We start from the raw sequence: 20689 nt of genomic DNA on the forward strand, positions 1-20689 counted from the left end.
TTCAACCTGAAGTTGCCACCCCAACAGAACGTTGTAGCATCTCACTCTCTGATCCTCTGTGTGTGTGTGTGTGTGTGTGTGTTAATTTTCAAGGAATATGGAACAAGGTGGTGCATTCGGTGGCCAAGCTGCGCAATGAATCTGCCATGCTCAAGCTCTTCACCGACCACGTGAAGGGAGAGGAGATGTACGGCGTCACGGTCCACGCGGTGATGCGCATCATCGAGTCGGTAAGAACCTCCTGTTGCTCCCTAGTCCTTTAGTTACCCTTTTCCTCCATGGAGCACTCTTTCTGATGAACACTGTCACCTGAGCGTCTCCCATGACAACCTACTTAATATTCAAGTCCACGGCACACTGTTCAAGAACATGTTATGACCTGTGTGTGTGTGTGTGTGTAGCTGCCAGGAGTAGAGAACTGTCAGAACTACGTGTTCCGCTACGGCCGCCACCCCTTGATGGAGCTGCCCCTCATGATCAACCCCACAGGCTCTGCTCGCTCCGAACCCAAAGTCCTGACCCACTGCAAGAGGTGAGACCTCACCACCACTACCCTCAGAGACGGCTGTCCATTCACTGAACAGTCCAGGAATAGTTTTTATTGCTTTATTCTGCTCCTTAAGGGGCATATGTAAGTACCGTACTTCTTAACATTAAACGCCGCCCTCGACTAAATGCTGCAATAAAATCTGTTACAGTTAAGTAATTGCCGCCCTTCAAACAAACACTGCAACATTACATTTTTAATGACTTTAATTTAATTTAATTTGACCCTACTACAAACGGGTGCGGTTCAAAACTGTAGCTTAATATACATGTCTACATCACTGTCAGTATCCACATTGGCATCCTCGTCAGTGTCCTCGCCAACATGAATTAGAGACATCCACTCACCGATTTAACTGTACACTCACGGCTTATGCTTGGCTGGCTGTTAACAGTGTGTATATATTTATTTATTTATTGTTTATTTCGGGCGCAATGGCCCATACCCGAATACATTACATACAAGAGACATGAATCTACTAAACTAAAATACTTAACTAAAAACAACAGTTAGGCGGCATCTCATGGCCTATGTACAGTGTAGCAGTAGTTTCTCCAAAACTGGCTCCTGGAGAAAGCATCCGAGAGCAACAGGAGCCCAACTATGTCGTTCCCAGACGCCAGGAGGCGAGCCGCAAAAGAGTGCGTCAGCTTTCACCTCCTGGCGTCAAGTTGACAGCACACTTGCTTGCTTAATAACACTTTGACAAGACACCAGAGATAAACTGTTATCCCTGTGTTGTTACTTACTAATTCCATAAACGCTGCAGCACAATAACATGTAGTTCCATAAACACTTTTGGCGTTTAATCAAAGAAGTCTGGTATGTTACTGTATAAGTCACTTTGGTGGCTTTCCAGAAATGCCGAAATGAGGGCGTACAGCAGGCTAACTTGAGCACGTTTGTAGCCTCCACCCTTCATGACTTGGCTTGGGTGAGGGTGCTTCTCGAAGGCCGGTTTAAAAAGGAACGAGGAAACGACAGCGACTGCTGATCACGCACGGTCAGCGCTTTCTGGCGACCACAGCCTCAGTCTAGATCTGTGTCTGATCTCCAGGTCTTGGTATGAAACTGGTAATAATAGGTGGATAATGTAGTGTCCGTTCAATTTACGCCTAGGACGTCGTGGCTCTACACTGCTGTGATCTCTTGTATTTGCTGTCGTGGTGACGTGAGAGGCGGTGGGAATCGTTAGATTGACATCCTTCTATAGTGTCCTACCATATTTGACAACACCTTTTGTGTTCTACAGTGTTTTGTGGAGCACTTTTAATGGAAATTGTGCATTAGTATCCTTACATGCAACCGATTACTTTTTAATGTTTTGTTTTTTTTCCTGGGCGACTGTTTTTTCTGGACTTGAGGCTGATAAGAGGCATTAAAAGGCACATTCATTACATTTGTTCAAAAGAGTTATTTTGGGCCTGGGTTTTACACAGAGGAAAAAAGGTTTGATATTTATTCATATTGCTCATTTAACTGTCTTTGTCCACCCAGGCCCCACACTTTAAACAGCACCAGTGTGTCCAAGGCCTACCAGAGCACCTTCACAGGGGAGATCAACACCCCCTACAGCAAGCAGTTCGTCCACTCCAAGTCCTCCCAGTACCGCCGCCTCAAGACCGAGTGGAAGAACAACGTGTATCTGGCGCGCTCACGCATCCAGGGCCTGGGCCTGTACGCAGCCAAGGACCTGGAGAAACACACCATGGTCATCGAGTACATCGGCACCATCATCCGCAACGAGGTGGCCAACCGCCGCGAGAAGATCTACGAGGAACAGGTAGGCGGCAAAGTAGAATGTTTTTTATTTATTATTTCTTTTCTTTTTTTTGGTCACCATCATGTTGTTTAGTTTTTCCTGCTGCTCTTGTGTTGCTGCTCTTGTGTTGTCTATATGATATGTAGACCTAATAAAGTGCTGTACAGACTGTCACTGAACCCCTGCTTGTTGTCTCGCTACTATAGAACCGTGGGATCTACATGTTCCGCACTAACAACGAGCACGTGATAGACGCCACCCTGACGGGCGGCCCGGCTCGGTGAGTATCTCCTTATCTACCGCTCTTCCCGTGACAACGCAGAATTAACGGCGGGACCGGAACCCTCCTGGTGCACACAGGAGCACCCGTGTACCGAGCTCGGCCTCCCATGTCTCACGGCTGCTGTTTCCTCCTCCAGCTATGTCAACCACTCCTGCGCCCCCAACTGTGTCGCGGAGGTCGTGACCTTCGACAAAGAGGACAAGATCATCATTATTTCCAGCCGCAGGATCCCAAAGGGAGAAGAGGTGAGGAGTGAGGGTTGGGAGTGAGGGTTAGGAGTGAGGGTTGTGAGGGTTAGGGTGAGGAGTGAGGACATGTAGAGATTTCAGTTGACATATACAGTAACCGTCTTGAGATGTAAAAGTGAATAATTGACCGTCATCTCTTCTTTTCCAGCTAACGTACGACTATCAGTTTGACTTCGAGGACGATCAGCACAAGATCCCTTGCCATTGCGGAGCCTGGAATTGCCGAAAGTGGATGAACTGATGAAGATTGAGAAAGAGAGAGGGAAAACTAAACTGGTGGATTGCCTCTACCTGGTGCCAGATCAGTCCTGCGCCAAAGCCTTTAGAATCGTACTTTACCCAGTTCATAAGCTGTTCTGAAAGAAACGAGGGGATGACCAGATCCTCCTCCTTGCAATGGAAGACGACTTTAGCATTTATAGCCAAAGGTCTGAAAAAGCATTAACAGAGAAACGCCACCTTCAGCAGAAAGGTGGAGGACAACAATATTTACCTTTTTGGTGGATATGTGTGGTGACCCCCCCCCCCCTCTGCCAAAAGCAGCCCTTCCTTCCTTCACTGCTAGAACCTCCTTCAATAACCCGACTGGCTGGAAACAATCTTCTCGACCAAATGATTAGAATCCTCTGTCAAATCAATCCTCTTTTAGTGTGAAGCTTCACCTCTGGAGCTTTGATGAAAGCCATGTTAAATGACTAAGAATGAACTAACGTGTTCCTTTTTAAGTTGGACCTACTCTTCTAAAGCCCTCACTGCACCTCCCAGGAATAAGACGCTTCCCCGTGTCAGCAAGGAAGACTCGCGCGTAGATATCGGTTCGCTAGACAATCCTTAAGTGGCTCTGTACAAAAAATATATGCTTGATTGACGGGGATGTAACGATGTAAAAAAATAATATAAAAGTTGCGACGCTATTGACCTGTGGGTTCCAGAATAAGATGTATAAGATTATAAATGGTGGGTTAGTTGGACCCAAGTCTACCTCATTGATTTTAGTGGGAAGTGACTGCTTTGGATAAAACTGTCAACTGCTACTGTGGAACTGGGGCGGTGTTTTCAAAGGCGTATGCCTTCTCGGACAAGCAGGGAAACTCAAGCAGCAGGTTTGCTCTATCTACTACTCTATGCTGATCATTTACAATAATGAGCCAACAATTATCCTTCTTCACAGATTGTGTATACATTGAGTAAACAAGTTATTAATAATTTTTTGCCAGCTAAGATCATGCATTAAGAAATCTATCAGAAATTGGATCCTGGGGGTGGGAGGGGCCCGTCTGGATTTCATGTAGTTCTTTGTTTTTCCTATTTATCCATTTAGAAACCATGCTTCTTTTGTGTCAGTGCACCACCCAGTGTGTGTGTGGCTTTAAGTGAAGCAGAATCTGAGTCCAGCAGAGTGGAGGCAGCGCTCGTCTCTCCCGCTGCTTGTGTTCAGCTCGCTGGCGGACGCAAGACCGCTGTCCCATTTAACATGGTTTTTATTTGTTCTACGACACCCCCCCCCCTCCATTTTCTATTTGATGTCTCTTCTCCAATAACCTAAATCATGCCTCTTCCTTTCTTGAACTTGTAGTGTGGACTGTTGTAAACTAAACTGTAGGAAGTCTTTCTCTGCCTGGCCACAGCCTATATATATTTACTCCCTATATTGTGGTTGGATAGTGGTAGTAGTGTCTTCTGGAGGCTTGAAGCAATGGCAGGGGAAGACTCGTTCAAAACAAAAAAAAAAGGGCATTTGTTTTCTCTTAATTTAAGTCAATTTAAAAACCGAGTAAGTCTTTTAAAGAAGGGAGATTGACGAGGACTTCATCTTCCCAGTGCTACTTTGTTTCCTCTCCCCGGACCCCCAAGACCTCATGATAAAATGCAAAAGTGTACAAACTGTATATATACACACATTTAGGGGACAACAAACTCTTTATCCAAACCCCTTTTTAAATCAATAGTCAAGAAATTTAGAGAAATACAATTCATGAAAATAATCAACCACTGGATATCCTTTTATCAGAAAGATTAAGCTGTATATATATAAATATATGTAAAATGGCAAACTAATATCTTGATATGTATATGAACCGGAGTGTTTTTGCATTTACCTGTTTTTCTATTAGCGTTTTTTGCTATAAGCTTTCGAAGACAGTTTGTTAAAATAGATATGTGAAAATGTCTGGTCTTCTCCACATACTTGGAACGAGAAGCCGAGGTGATTACGAAATAGTTCTAGAAAGGATCTATGTGGAAAATTCATGATTATTAAACATGAGAATCACATTGCGTAAAGCAGTACAATGGTGCATAGCATTTGTGTATGTATGTAATATCGGTCACGTGTTCATTTATTTTTATTTATGCTACTGCTTGTTGATTACCAAAACCTATCCCTTGATCAGTCATTCATTGGAATTACGATTAGTAAATGGAAGATCTTGAACTCCCTAGGACATTACTGTTATGAATATTAGTGCTTTGTTATTTTTTATCCTCCCTATAGAAGTGAATGTGTTGGTTATACCTTGTGAAATGGTTACTTGGCCTAATGTATGTTGAAAGTTAACCCCTTACTTACCTGAGAATGAATTGCACTCTTAGTATATGGAGTACTTCTCAAGTGGTAGATATTGATCAATTACCAACGGCAGTGATTTCTTTTTCTCGGTATGGTTAGATTAAGGGAACACCATGACGAACATTTTGCCGCTCACTGGATTTTAGCCTGAATAATTCGTACTTTTTACCATGTTTGAATCTTAATTTAAATTCTCTGCATATCTTAATTTAATAGATTGCTCAAGTTGAAGGTTTTCTTTTTGTTTTTTTTTAACCAAACCTTCTTTTTAAAAAGGTGTTGCATCTGTACAGCAGAGATACTTTTAGGGAATATGAATAAATATAAATGATCATTTTTATTGTATGTGGCATGTTTTGTATGGATATTATTTTGAATTGTACATATTTTTTGACGACGCCAGAGGTTGCATCTCTTTATATACAGCTTCCCCCTCCCCTTTCCCCAGCATCGGATTTGTCTCTGCTTTTATTTCTTGTAAAAGAAAATAAAATGCATTTTAAATATATTTTTCTTTACTGAGACAGGGCAATTTAAGAAAAAGGTGTTTATTACTGTTTCAGTATGTACACAGTTGCTAACTAGTCCTGAAAGATTTGTATAACATGGAGTTTGAAGTATTTTAGTGTTTAGGTACAAGAACGTTTAATGGCAAAATACCCATGGCATCAAGCCAAAAGGATAGGAAATATTAGACATTTGGTTCATATGAGTCACCCAATGAAATACCATGAAAGGAAAATGCTGCATTAGCCTATATTCCTACCCATGTTACAACAGCAGCAACATTTACCAGGGTACACACGCCCCAAAATGAAAGACAAAAACAACTGGCAGACAAAAAGAGCCAAGTCTACGTCTACTTTGACCTCAGCAGAGCGACCGAGGCCCCAGTGTGAGACAGCATGCAGAAGGGCACAGACACAAGTCTCATGTTCAAGTGTAGGTTAATAGCATTCCATAATGCTGCTTTGATGACTGATTAAAACCCTTACGTCCGTTTGACTTGAACGGTGTAGAGCTTTAAAGGATGACAAACTGTCAGTCATACCTTGGTAAACTTGTCTGCAAACATAAATACACTCACATTCCAAGTAACCGTTGCTGTTTGTAATGTGAGAATATTTTGCTGCATTGCTGACCACAAAGTGGCAGATAACATGCAGTTTCACATTACAGCATATCAGTCTCTAAAAAGAACATGAGGACTCTTTCCCCTCAATAAATACCCATTGCTTAAATTCAGTTGAGGCTTCTGCAGGGTTAGTCCATGATTTAAAAACCAAAAATCAAGCCTTTAAGTAAAACTTCAAAAACAAACTCAGAACTCAAAGGGCTTCACAGCAACAGGTTTGCCCTTGTTACTGCTGATGCCGTTCAGCTGTGCCAAAATCCTGTTAGTAGTAAGTGGTAAGAATTTCCCAGTGTACCCTTCAGGCTAAATGATGCAGATCTCATGTATTAAAACATTCTCTGAAAAGTACCACAAATATATTATGTAGTATGAAAACAGGAATAATAAAAACTGAAAAACACAAGAAACACCCTTTGTGGCTTCAAAATATAAGAAAAAGATGTTTGTTTTATATACAAATCATATTTACCCCCATCTTCAGTAGTTTGGACAGTCTAAAAGGAAACAATCACCCTGTATTCTTCTTATAAATCAAATGACATTTCAAAAGAGTATTCTTAATGACATTTGTATACAAGATATTTTCTTTTGAGTTTTTGGATGCCAGCACTGACCATGGATTATATCAAGTTTGCCACTACGAGCCACACAGTCTGACCTGGTAGGTCTGTGTTGAATCACTTAAGAGGCTCCTCTGTCTTGTGTTGAAACGACCCATCAACGCCAACTCGACGGAGGGTGAATCCCACTGAATTAAAAAGGATCCTCATTTGGATATCAGAAACTGGCATTCTTTGCATTTCACGTCACAGTGATTTGTTTATCGATAAAAATCTTAATAATATGAACACAAAAAATAAAATACAAAAAGGATCATCCCTGCCACATTTAAGGAGAAAACTGGACCACGTCTAACATGCGACTCTGGAATTCCATGTGTGGAGTGTGAAGCGCTGCCAAGGAGTACAATGCATGGGGGGGGTTCAAGTAGCAAAACGCACGGCGCACAGACAGTTCGATGCTTAGCAAACAGCAACAGAGGGGACATTGGCAGATGCTGCAACAACATATTCAAGACCGCCGCTCTCCCAGACACACGGACAGCAATAAAGAAGGAGCTCGCCAACGATAGAAAGTTATGCGTGATTCTCTTCAGCTCGACATGAAACCCCTCCATGTTTGAGGTTAGCTAGTCCATCCTGGGGCAGTTTAAAAGTTGTTGTGGTTTAAAAGAAGAAGAAGAATTCCTGTACATTAGTAACAATTCCTGCTATGGAAAACACCAACAACAAAAAAACGAGTCATGGGAGTGATAATATGGTGGAGGGTGGAGTTGTAGTGGCCCGTGGTGGTGGTGGTGGGCGAGAGGAGGGAAGGCGGAGTCTTTCAGTAGTTTGGGCTAAAAAGGTGAGGTAGACCTTGTCACGACACGCAAGGGGGGGGGGGGTGGCTATTAAAACTTGTGGGGTTTTAAGTAGCAGTCCTTTCCGGGGTGTTTTCATAGAACGGGTGGGGGGGGGGGGGGGGGGAGGAGGAGGAGAGGAGGGTCTTCAGTGTATGTGCGTCTTCGGCGTGGGCGGGGGGAGGAGGAGGGGGTGGTGCGCTCACATCTTGACGTCCTCCTCCACGCTGAGCTGGGACAGGGTCTTCTTGATGCGCAGGGCGGTGAGGCGGGCCGCCCCGTTGGCGTACCAGCACTCCCTCATGATCTTCCCCATCACCCGCAGAGACTGGGGGACAAGAGAGGGACACGGTTAGGCTGGGCTGCTGTTATGATACCTTCCCACACCTCGCTTCCATCCCAGAACTTTATCTACCCTAGATAAATACGTCATGACGCTTAACCGTCACCAAGTAGGCCACCGACGTAGCCCTTGGTTACATGACGGAGACCTCCAGGGCCCAGTTGGATAGGGACGCTGGCGTGTTCTGTACCTCGTAGCTTTGCCACCAGTTGGGCACGTTGGGCCTCAGCCGCTGGTCACACACCACCTTCCTCATCTCCTCTATGGAGGGGTCGGAGGGCACCAGGTCGAAGTAGGGCAGCTGGTACTCCTCATGGATACCTGGGGAGGAGAGGCAGGTCTGGTTACACACGTCACCACGCACCAACGCATGACACAAGTCTGTGTGGACTGCTGGAGCAGCAGCAGGTTCATGGATAGCAAGTGTGTGTGCGTGTGTGTGCGTGTGTGTGCGTGTGTGCGCGCGTGAGGGTTTGTCTGTGTGTGTGTGTGAGAGAGGGTGTGTCTGTGTGTGTAGGAATGTCGAATGAATGGGTGGGTGGAAGTCAGTGTTCAGGATAAACCCTGTGTGATGCATTTGCTGGCACTGGAATGGTCTCCACCTCAGTTGGCTCATGTGTTGTTGAAGAGAAGTGTGCATGTGTCATGTGAAGGCAGATAGAGAAGGAAAGGGAGGGAGGTCTGTATGTTTGCATGCCTGTGTGTGTGTGTGTGTGTGTGTGTGTGTGCGTGCGTGTGGGGCAGTCTCACCCCCAGTGTTGCAGCGGCGTGCTATCTCCCAGTACACCAGTCCCAGGGCGTAAATGTCGGCACACTTGAACGAGTCAAAGTGTTTCATGTTGATGGTCTCATCCAGAACTTCCGGAGCCATATACCTGAGACGCAGACATTCACATCATCCATAACGACACACCACCAGCAAATCATCCCATTATATTCATCTACCTTGGGACAGTGCCCGACAAGCATACTGTATTATACATGATTCTGAATAGGTGTATTGTATTCATTGGAATAACGTGGCCATATTAGACACTCCCCATAAGAGATAAAGAGGCGTTAACGACATCTGTGTGCATTTCAATATCTGAATCTCGACGTGGCTCGAAGAGCACTCCATTTCCATGGCTGCCTCACAGGTGGCTTTGAAATCCAGTACATGCATATACAGTACCTGTCAAAAGTTTGGACACATTTTCCCATTCCAAACTTTTGACAGGTGCTGTAAACATTTTTTTTTTTACAGGTCATTCCATACGATAAAATGTGACATTTAAACTTTCGTCAATCGAGCAGACCTCTTGGTGCCCACTCGCTGGTTGGGGGCGATGTCGATGGTGTCTGTGATGGACTCGTGGCGCACGGCCAGGCCCAGGTCTGCGATGGCACACATGCCGTTCTTCTTCACCAGGATGTTCTTGGACTTGAGGTCGCGGTGGGCGATGCCCGGCTTCCCTGGAGGGAGGGAGGAGAGCTGACTCAGCTGCAGGGAGCTACACGCGTGTGTGCGTGCGTGTGTGTACATGCATGATGCGTGTATATTCCTAGTGTGTGTGTGTGTGTGTGTGTGTGTGTGCGCGTGTACATGCATGATGCGTGTATATTCCTAGTGTGTGTGTGTGTGTGTGTGTGTGTGTGCGCGTGTACATGCATGATGCGTGTATATGCCTCGTGTGTGCGTGTCCTCACCCTGAGTGCCCAGGATCTCCATGTGCAGGTGAGCCAGGCCGCTGGCGGCCGACAGCGCCAGCTTGATCATGCCCTCGATGGTGACAGAGTAGTGGTTCAGGTAGTCGAACAGGGAGCCGTGCTCGTGGTAGTCCGACACCAGCCACAGCTGGGTCCACGTGCCGTTGTCTAGGGAGACAGAAGCACGGGGGGAGGGGTTCACACGGCGAACGAGACGTCAGAACAGCCGCTTTATACGACAGCGGCTTCCCAATGCCTGGGAAAAACGGTTGTTTTCGAAATACGCAGCTGTGGACCAGCTGATCGACCAGAGATCGAAGCTACAATTTTGTGTGTATAGCCGTCTTTGGCCTTGCAAAGGAGGCGACCAGTGGAGGGTTTTCATGCACTGTTGTGTACACTCCAGCTGCGTGTAATCATGTTTACATGGTTTGTTTCGAAAGCACATCTGTGTTTTGTCGTGTGATTAGATAGTACACGGGGGGGGGCTCACCTTTGTTGTCGGCGGCGATGAATCCCAGGATGTTCTCGTGGCGCAGCATGATGGTCTGGTAGATCTCCGCCTCGCGGAACCAGGAGCGCTCCTCGCGCGACGAGAAGATCTTCACCGCCACGTCGCCGCCGCGCCACTTCCCCCGCCACACCTCGCCGAAGCGACCCTTGCCGATGATCTCCTGCAGCACGATGGTGCGCGCCACCGTGCGCTGCACGAACAGGGGCAGGCCTGCGGGGGGCGGGGCGGAGAGCAGAGGGGGGGGGTCAGAGGGGCGGAACACACACCATCACAGGGGTATCAGCGAAAACTCCAATTCCAATGCGAGCTGTCACAAGTCAAGCGCTATGTGATACTACGCTACAGTCGTTTCTACAATTTCATTCAATAACAAAAGAGTATATAATACATTTGAAATATGTTTTGTTACATCTTTTCAGTCATTAAAAATATTATGATATATAATATATATATATATATTATTACTGTGAAATAAAATCCTCCAAGTGGCATTATCCCTTTCCCTAAGAGCCGTAAGGCGTTTTCGGTGAAGGTTGTGCCAGGGAGGGGGGGGGGGGGGGGGGGGGGGGGGGGCATGTCTGTGGCCCAGCCCCGCTAGAAGACGCCAGGCTGGCCGTACTGACCGGAGCCCGAGCCGGAGGTGGACATGTCGTAGATGAGGTCCTGCAGGGTCTTGTCCTTGGCCAGGTACAGGTGGTCGCAGCTGGGCTCCTCCACCTGCAGCCTGTGGCGGTGGCTGTAGGCCCTCTGGTGGTGCTGGAACAGGAACACGCCCACCATCAGCAGCACGCACAGCAGGAACACGGGGCCCGCGATCACCGCCAGCAGCTCCACGGGGCCCCAGGAGCCTGTGTCCTCATCTGAGAGGCAGGGGGAGGGAGAGATCAAAGTTACTGCCCCTGCTATATTTTAAACAAATTGCCCACATGGCTACAACAAGCAGACAAACACAACAACAACAACAACAACAACAACAACAAAAAATCCCATAAACAACCAGCTAACAGATCGACAAGAGACCACACACACACGCGCGCGCGCGCGACAAATCCGACAGTGTCGGTCTGTCAACCAGCCGCCTGTGTGTGTGCAAAAAAACTAAACCACGAGACGATCAAATATCCCGTAGACGTGCGCCACAAAAGGCGCCCCCTCGCCCTCCTCACCGATGGGGGCCTTGAGGTCCAGGCTGTTGCAGTAGTCGCTGTAGCAGCAGTGGGTGTTGACCACGCCCTGGGAGCTGAGGCAGTAGAAGGGCTGGCCGGGCGGCTCCAGGCTGTCGCTGCTGATGCACAGGCGCACGTGCTGCAGCCGCTCCTGGAAGAAGGAGGTGGAGGCCATGCAGGCCCCGTCCGTCTCGCACTCGTAGCCCGTCTTCACGCAGTTGGTGCAGTTGCACCTCAGAGCTGCGCGGGGGGAGGAGACGAGGGGTTAGTGTGGCCGAGGAGAGGAGTGAAGGGTTGTTGTGGGAGAGGGGAGGAGGGTGAGAGTATGGGAGAGGAGAGGAATGAAGGGTTAGTGTGGGAAAGGAGAGTGGGGTGGGGGGGATGACAGAGTCAGTCCTCCCCCAAAAAAGTCACCACAACAAGTTAAGACTCCCTTCTACACAGCACACAAAGGACACATTCCAAACAGGCCGGGTCGTCTGTAACGCGTGAAGTCGAAGCCGGCGCAGTTCTCATATTCACCGGCAGGGGGCACCCCGCACCCGCCAAATCAACGCGGCACCGGCCCTGAGAACAGACCCCCTTCAGAGGAGTGGCGAGAGGGCAGAAGCACACGTTGTCCGGCCCTGAAACCAGATCCCCCACTGCAGATGAACCCAAACACGCTGGAAGGAGCTGAAACCGTCCGCTGGGACGCTCACGGTGAAACCCAACGACCAGCCTGAGCCAAACAGATGCAGCTGGAGCCACAAGCTCCCCCCCGCCTGCCCCCCCCCCTCACACAGCCAGCCTGCCCCCCCCTCACACAGCCAGCCTGCCCCCCCCTCACACAGCCAGGCTGCCCCCTCACACAGCCAGGCTGCCCCCTCACACAGCCAGGCTGCCCCCTCACACAGCCAGGCTGCCCCCTCACACAGCCAGGCTGCCCCCCTCACACAGCCAGGCTGCCCCCTCACACAGCCAGGCTGCCCCCCTCACACAGCCAGGCTGCCCCCTCACACAGCCAGGCTGCCCCTCATCTGAGGGGCTCCAGTCAGCCCAGACTGCTTCCAGAAGGGGGGCGGGGGGGGGGTCTACAGTGTCTGCTAAAATGGTCACAAATGGAACATGACATGGCTCCCATGTTTACTTGAACTCAATGACACCAGATTGTAGCATAAGACACTGGGACCAGATGGACCTATAGATGGATAGATAAATGGAGGGATGGATAGATAAGCTAGATAGATAAGATAGATGGACAGAGCTCTGTCCTGGCTGGGTGCCTCCAGCTTTAAACAGCGCCAGGCCGTGTTTCAGTCTGTCAGTCAGTCTGTGCGACGGGCCTGATGAAAACTGACAGGATTTGGGGGCCAGACGGAGACAGTCTGCTGCTTGTTTTCCTTTTTAAGAGGTTAGGGGAAGGGGGGTCCAGAATTCTACACTGGCGAGTACATTATTACATGAGTGTGAGTGTGTGTGTGTGTGTGTGTGCAACACAGTGTGCTGGTGGAGCTATTCCCCCCTGACTGAAGCAGCTCCATGCGAGACAAATAAATCTGCTCCATCAACAGGAGGGGGGGGGGGGGGGGGGGGCAGGGACGAGACATCAACACACAAGTGGCGAGACGCTCTCATGTAGCGAGCGGACAAGAGGCAGACTTGCAGGCCCGCCCGCTTCAAAAGCAAGGCTTAGCGTGGTGGGACCCCCCCCCCCCCCGCCGTTCCTGAACACCATGTTTTTGTGTCCTCCCTGGATAATCCCCCCCTCTCCCATCTCCTACCAGGTCACTGCGACCCCCGAGATCCCGCCTCACCACTTGTCATTGGCCCCAGGCGCCCCTTGAGACGACCCTATTGGCTCGCCGTGGGGGAGGCTGAGCCACTGGTCTGCCAGCTCTCTGCTGGTCTCTTCCAGAACCTTCTTTGTCGAGGAGGTACACTTCTCCTTGCAGTCTAATTCCACAGACTGTCTCTCTCTCTCCCTCACACGCGCGCACGCGCGCACGCACACACGCACACACACACACACATTGCACCAATCTACACCTTGGTGGCCAAATCCACAATGATGTCAGACAAATGCTTCCCACTGACTGTTTGCATAGACTGCTTGCGTGTCACTGATTCTGTGACTGATTAAATGTGTGTGTGTGTGTGTGTGTGTGTACACAAGGGTTTTACCAGGAAAAATGCGTGGGGCGAGTGAGTCTGCGTTTCTCGTCAGTGCGTGTCTTGTTCGTGTATGTGTGTGTGTGGTGGTGAGGTTGTGTGCATGTGTGTGTGTGTGTGTGTGTGGTGAGGTTGTGTGCGTGTGTGTGTGTGTGTGGGGGGGGGGCTCGTGGAGCCGGGAAAGTGGCAGGAACTCTTGCGAGAGCGTGTCCAAGTTTACTGCAGTTCGCACGCTCGTGGAATTTCCTGCAGATTGCGGAGAGGTGAGGCAGGGCCTTGATAACGCCATGGAAAACAGCCTGGCAGGCTGACATCCTCATCACAGAGCCTAATGGAGCAGCGGAGCCTCGCTAAATAAGGGAGGGGAGGCCCTCCGTCTCCCGTCAAGGCTAGACGGCTGAGAGGAATTCCAGGGACGACTGCTTTAAAAATCAAAGTCCTCACAACAGACACAGCCAGGTTTTAAAACTATAACCTGCTATCCTTGCCTCTGCCCGAGACAGGGCAAGGACGAGCCCACGTCCTCCTTCTAGAAGGAGCACCAGACGATGGAAGCAAAGCAGAGGGCCGCTTGTCAATCCACTGGATGTGGAGCTCGACTGTGGTTTCACAGAAGCCGTGCATGATGGATCGCAGGACATGGAAACATCAGTAGAGTTGATCAATGACAACCCAAGGCAGTCATAACACACACACACACACACCAGGCCGAGACTGTTCTGTCAACAACCAAAACGTCGATCCTTCAACAGTCCCGTCGGCGAGGAGCGACAGATGGTCGGCAGACAGAAGCCAATGAGGAAGGAAGCAAACCAAACACGCTTTTCCATCTCTCTCTCCCTCTCTCTCTCTCTCCCTCTCTCTCTCTCTCTCCCTCTCTCTCTCTCTCTCCCTCCCTCTCTCTCTCTCTCCCTCTCTCCCTCCCTCTCTCTCTCTCTCCCTCTCTCTCTCCCTCTCTTCCTCTCTCACACACTTACACTCTCTCTGACTCAAACGCAGACACGCACGCAAACACAAACAGTCACTGTTTCTCCCTCTCTCTCCCCCTCCTGGCTTCCAGGCAGGCCTTGGAGTAGTTTGTGGCCTAACCCTAACCCTAACCAGAAGGTTGTCAGTGTGGTCAGTCTCTGTGGGTTTTAGTCAAACATTATTTATCTGCCGCCATGTCACTTACGCAAAATGAAATATTAAAGATACGTATAAAAAGAAAAAAACTTTCTTAAAAAGAAAAAGCCGAACAAATTCAACTACTGAGAGGTTAACTGGAAAAAGGCTGTCGCCTTTATTTTTTTTAAACCACCCAATGTGACTGGCTCCAGACACGCCATCCAGACTCAGTATCAAATATTGAGCGCGCACCAACCAGCCTGACAAACACTGATGCTGACCTAAAATTGGGTTTCACCGCAGCGCACACATTCCTTTATTCTCTGGTGGCAGTTTTTCAAGCCAGGTTCAAATCCTATTCGAAGCTGTACCGGCCAAACTTGGGGTAAACTTCATCTGGCCTGTGTGCTCTGGGGACACGCCAGAGTGTGTGTGAGTGTGTGTGTGTGTGTGTGAGTGTTTGGGGGAGGGAACTCTGCTCTTGTATCCTCATAATTGGTGGCCTTACACTGGCCCTTTGTGTGGAGATTAGAGGACATGAGGAGAGTTGGGTCTGGGCCGGGGCCTGAACAAAGAGCTGGAGGGGGGAGGCAGGAGTGATGGGGTGGGGGAGGGTAACAGCTCCCTCAGTCCCCCCTTTTTTGTGTGTGTGGGGGGGGGGGGGGTGGGGGGGGCAGATCAGAGTTGAGAAGGGGCAATTGTGGTGAGGAGGCGTAGGGGATGAGGGGGGGGTTGGACCTTCCCCCCAGCTGTGAAGGGGGGAGGGGTCTGCAAGTGACCAGCTGTGACCATCATTAAAACCCAGTCTAGACTTTGACTTACAAAGACAGACAGGAGGGTTGGGCCTGTGGGGGGGGGAGGGCAGTGGGGGGCATGTGGAGGGGAGCTAGGGATTGGGCCGGGGCCGCTTTAGCTGCCGACGCGCGTGTGAAGTTCCTGTCATTCCGTTCGTGTCGAGGCAGGACATGCAGACACGAGCAGGAATGGATTTTTAACACAGTGTTGCCTTGAGAGAGAGACAGAGAGAGAGAGAAGAGAGAGAGATGAGAGAGAGAGAGAGAGAGAGAGAGAGAGGAGAGAGAGAGAGAGAGAGAGAGAGAGAGAGAGAGAGAGAGAGAGAGAGACACCAAACATTTGGATCTGGCTTTGAAGGGTGAGAGAGGAGACGGAACGGGAAGAAAAAATCCCTCACCACAAACAGACATCTTCTAAACATAGCCTGTACATGTGCATGTACCGTGTAGAAATACAATGTTATGTATATCAAAAGAACATGTGTACGTGTATGTGTAAGGGATCGTCTCCATGTCATAACAGAGGTGATTCTCAGGACAGGAGGATGATGAAGCCAGTGGAAAATGTTGCAGCTTGCCTGGGCTGTGTGTGTGTGTCTGTGTGTGTGTGTATGTGTGGGGGGGGTGTCTCGGTTCCACACTGTTCTCCTGGGTAAGGGGTGTGTTTAAGGGCACAGAGTGCTGGGGAGAGAGGGGGCTTCGAGCACCATTACCAAAATGCCCTTGCTGAAATGAGATCCATTCAGATACCAGACGGCTGATCAAGACAAGCAGACGCCACCAGTCAGGAGTAGAGTGCACCGCACACACACACACACGCCTACTCTGGCCTAATCAATGCAAGGGGAAAAGGCGTGGGGGCAGCAAAGTCATTACCTTTGTCTACCATCTCAGGGTCAGATTACCGCTCCGACAGGGAGGGGTTTCTCCCCGCCTTCCGGACAGATCTGGCTGGGCGCTGGGCTGGGCGCTGCCACGCGCAGCACACAGGCTAGCGAGCCTCCGCCCGCCAGAGCCCCCGCGGAATGGGAGCCGCGGATCACGTTTCCCCCCCCACTCCCGCCCCCCCCCCCCCCCCCCCCCCCCGGCCAACCAGGAAGTCTGGCGGCTAGTGGCTTGTTCGACCTGTGAGCCTGCTCCGACAGTCGGGGCGAAGAAGGACTCCCCTGGTCGCCGTGTAGGGCCCGGGAGCCCCTGGTGCTACAGGGACGTGGTCGGTCGCGACCTGGGAGCTCGTCACGAGGTGTCCAGGGTTTTATTTTTATTTTTTAAAGACGTCTTTAGGGGGAAGATAAACTGCTTGTGCCTGGGGGAGGAGGGCCGCGTGTCGGCTGGTGGGAGCAGGAGGAGTCCCTCTGCTGGGGACAGAACAGGGATGTGGTGGATCATGAGCGCAGGTCACGGAGGGGCCAAGCTGTCTGCTCCGCTACCGTCATTAGACCCCTGCGCCTCCGGGCCGACGGTGGTTATTATCCACTCAGGTCATTATGGGATGTAGGGAGGGGGGGGGGGGGGGGGGAATCAGCCGAGAGCGGACGACACTGCCTCGCGAGCAGAGCTGCTGACGGTGCGCGCACACACACACACACACACACCAACAAACCCCCCACGCATATGCACTCCAGATACACGCCGAACAAGTGGAAGAAAAACACACACATGCCCACACACACACAAACACACCCCTGTTTGAACATAATAACTCCCGAATCCCTTTCCTGCACACTATCTTGGCTGTGATCGGGCCAGGCAGGCAGGCACACGTTCTCCAGAACACTCCATAGACTGGTGCTCAGTCCCGGCAGCATCGCTTCCCGACATGAAACGCCCCGACCACAGCAGCCGTGCCTCGGCTCTGAAAAGCCTCTCTGAGGCGTTCCACCCGCCTCGGAGGGGGACTTTTCTCGGGTTTTAAATCACCTGCTCTGTGAAAGCACTGAACCACATCAAGGATTATGATAACAGGGAAGTGAGCTTCTTTTTTGGGGGGAGTGGGGGGCGGGAGGGGGGGGGGGTATCTTTCCTGTCTCTCAGAGAAGCTAGAGAGAGACAGAGAGACACCTATCCACTGTTGACGCAGGGAGAACGGGCCCCTGGCCTGGGACTGGATGGCAGAGCGGAAACAGACGTAGGAACCCAGATAACACGGCAGCAGATAAGAGCCTGTGACACAGAGCAGCGGGGTAACAGACCCGGGCCTGCTGCGTGGCAGAGAGACAGAGAGAGAGGTCCAAGAGAGACACAGTGGGTGAGACGGGGTAAAAAAAAAGAAAAAAAAGAGACCTGCCCTGCCTTGCGGCGGTCTGTATCGTGCCAGTATCACATTGTTCACAACCCTCCTCTCCCAAGCGCATTGTTGCATAACCCATGTACTGCCCAAGATCCAACACTGTCATCAACAGGTGACAAATCCTGTGTGTATGCGTCATCCTACGCGGGTCGTGAGTGACAAACAGCTCCGTCACCATCTCACCCAGACCAGACCCCAGGTCCTCCGCTCGCAGTCAAGAGTCGCTAGCACGGACCTTTCAGTTTTTTCCAGTTTTTGGCTTCGCCGTGGCACAAATCATGATGTGGTGTGAAACTAGAGAGTGGCCGTGATGGGGCCAGCTGGACAAATCCATCACCCCTCTCTCCCCCCCCCCCCCCCCCGCCCAGTGCCAGGAAACCTCCCCCATTCACAACTCATTTCAACCGCCCGACCTCGCGTTTGACTGTGTAACCTAGCCAAACAAACTCAGCTGCTGCAGTCAAGCCCTCATTGGTGATCAAAAGTCACACGCAAGTTAAGCTGTGACTAACTATGTGGTGCCCTTATCTAACCATAATGCAGTTTATACTCTGGTACTTGAAAGAGGCCTGAGTCACCCATGTTTAGCACGTTAATAGGCTAGGTGCAGGCAGCAGTCTGCATGTTGTTGAGAACAGATAAGGCTCCCTTTTTCTTTGCAAGTTGCTACAGAAACAGGGCCTTTGCGTGACTTCGCAGAGTTCGAGAAATGAAGTCAACTTGCCCAAATTAATTTCCCATCTCAGTTAGGATACATACGTAGCATAGGTACGGCTGTGTGCATGTCAATTTAAGATTGTATTTCAGGGCCCTTTAAAAGTCACTTTCATGCTGCACTAACATAAGTCCCTCTGAAAAGTTCAACCAAAAGCCAGTATGCGATAGGAGTCTGGCAGTCTTCAAGCGCCATAACCACCATATGCCAATTGACATCTCTGGTCACTGATGTTGTGGATTTGGGCATCTGCCGCTCACACCAGACAATGGGGCGGCCCCTTGGCTGGCGCCTGAAAAGACCCCTCTCTCGACACATTTCCATCACAAAGAACCCAGACTTCAACTCTGACTTTAGTCTGGGTCAGCTGCAATGGCTTGCTGCGGTCGTACTCTTGCCAGTATTCAGTAGCTGGTGGTGCTCACTAAGTAGCCCTTTACTCCGTACACACAGCCGGCAATAAGGAGTTCCACACTGTCCACAGTTCTTTAGATACGTTCTAATACTACACTAAAGTGACGTTCAAGACGATTTGCCAACAATCTCAATGGGAGGTACTTGCCTCCCACTCGTACAAGGGAAGGGTGTGATTTCTTGTATTGCAAAATGCACTTTAGAATGTTCCGAGTTGCATCACAAATGTTCTGTTGCCGAAACGTCCTTCTTATCAGAATATTCAACAGATAAGACATGGATTAGGAGGAATATATCACACGTTGCCACGAGCTGCCCCTCCATTGTTTAGTAAACATTAGATAGCTACAGAACACAGTCACAGATAACTTCATAACAACAAACGACGCCTAAAGCAGGGGTATTGTTATCACTATATACGCCTAAATAGCAAGTTAGCTAGGAACCTGGAATACAAATTTAAAAAATTAACAGTCTGAATTCATCATGAGACCGTGGGCTAAATTGGCTGGTCAATATTAAATCTGCTGGCTACAGACTGGCTAGCCATGCAACACACATATCGCTGCTCTGTTGGTCGCCTCGAAAACAAACAAACACCGCCGGCTAGCCATCTTGCTAAGCTAACAAAATACACTGCTTGTAACCAGCCGGCGATACGCGATTATCAAAATAACCATGATTATCACACTTGGTAATCTCAGACCGCCAATATAATCAATTAAATGTATGTCCAAATTACTTTTAATTTCAATCGCGTGCTTCAGTTATCTTGTGAGAACTGACGTTTATAATATATGTGGTTTATAAATCCTAGACACCGCCATGATGAGCGACAGCCGATGCCCAGTCAGCCAGTCGCCTTCTCACACACGGGCAGTCGCACAAAAACACACTTGAGACAAAAACCGTCAGGCACATGCACTTAACTTACCTTCACCTACGGCGAGAAAACCAAGGAGAGCAAGCAGCGAAATGGCTATTTGTTTTAAAGCCATTTCTTCAGAATTCCCATCGCTTCACATTCAACGAGTTCGAACGATGTGGTATTATCAACACGGCCCGACCTAAAACACAACCACAACCCCAACCATATCACCACAGCCAGCCAGGCAATGGAGGAGGCAATGAGGCAAGGTGACGTAGTTAAAGGGGCGTGCGTGGGTTTAAAAGGGAGGGTTTAAGGTCGCCCTTTGTTGTGGTCGCTTTGCGCCCAGTCTTTCCATGTTATGATGTTATTAGGTCTGACCGTTCGTCTCAAAATTGTTATGTGGCCACTTCAACAGTGAAGGATAAAAGTTTTGCTTTAGAGAACTTGTTGTGCATAGGTTTACTAAAAGTCATATGGGGGGGGGGGGGGGGGGGGGCAATAAGAGGAGAGATTCTAAATTCTCATGACTGACGGGGAAAAGAAAAACATGTCTCTTGACTGGCTGTAGAACCAACGTGATTCTAATTAGGGCAGCATCTGATGTAGTGTCCCAAATACAACGTCAGAGAGACAACAACCAATTCAGCGTAAACATGGGAATAATTTATGTTAATAACTGTTATTTTACA

General features: G+C 49.4%; 2 protein-coding genes across 5 annotated transcripts in view; one reads left to right on the forward strand and one right to left on the reverse strand.

The window, feature by feature from the left end:
• kmt2d (lysine (K)-specific methyltransferase 2D) overlaps positions 1-5745 on the forward strand; it is a 31376-nt gene extending 25631 nt beyond the window's left edge. For all 4 annotated transcript variants that reach the window (XM_062458526.1, XM_062458525.1, XM_062458527.1 and 1 more), the window contains exons 50-55: positions 94-230; positions 402-532; positions 2045-2330; positions 2516-2589; positions 2729-2837; positions 2989-5745. In XM_062458526.1, coding sequence (XP_062314510.1) covers positions 94-230; positions 402-532; positions 2045-2330; positions 2516-2589; positions 2729-2837; positions 2989-3081 — 830 coding nt within the window. In that variant the 3' untranslated portion in view covers positions 3082-5745. The remainder of the gene's footprint in view (positions 1-93; positions 231-401; positions 533-2044; positions 2331-2515; positions 2590-2728; positions 2838-2988) is intronic.
• Positions 5746-5941: 196 nt separating this feature from the next.
• Positions 5942-20253, reverse strand: acvr1ba (activin A receptor type 1Ba). The gene is made up of 9 exons (XM_062458529.1): positions 20064-20253; positions 11659-11898; positions 11116-11352; positions 10472-10702; positions 9979-10146; positions 9588-9744; positions 9040-9164; positions 8480-8610; positions 5942-8274 (listed from the first exon to the last, which is right to left on the reverse strand). The coding sequence occupies exons 1-9, from the start codon at positions 20125-20127 to the stop codon at positions 8149-8151; spliced, it is 1479 nt and encodes a 492-aa protein (XP_062314513.1). The 5' UTR covers positions 20128-20253; the 3' UTR covers positions 5942-8148.
• Positions 20254-20689: the final 436 nt, after the last annotated feature.

Source organism: Osmerus eperlanus, chromosome 4, assembly GCF_963692335.1.
Source record: "Osmerus eperlanus chromosome 4, fOsmEpe2.1, whole genome shotgun sequence".
NCBI classification, from domain to species: domain Eukaryota; kingdom Metazoa; phylum Chordata; class Actinopteri; order Osmeriformes; family Osmeridae; genus Osmerus; species Osmerus eperlanus.

What these genes read in the sequence shown, in the direction of transcription:
- acvr1ba (XM_062458529.1), bottom strand. Translation starts at nt 20,127, where the DNA reads ATGGCTTTAAAACAAATAGCCATTTCGCTGCTTGCTCTCCTTGGTTTT. An exon ending in TTTTCTCGCCGTAGGTGAAG is followed by an intron (nt 11,899 to 20,063) that starts GTAAGTTAAGTG and finishes CCCCCCGCGCAG; the next exon opens with CTCTGAGGTGCAACTGCACC. An exon ending in CAGCGAGTGGGCACCAAGAG is followed by an intron (nt 9,165 to 9,587) that starts GTCTGCTCGATT and finishes TCTGCGTCTCAG; the next exon opens with GTATATGGCTCCGGAAGTTC.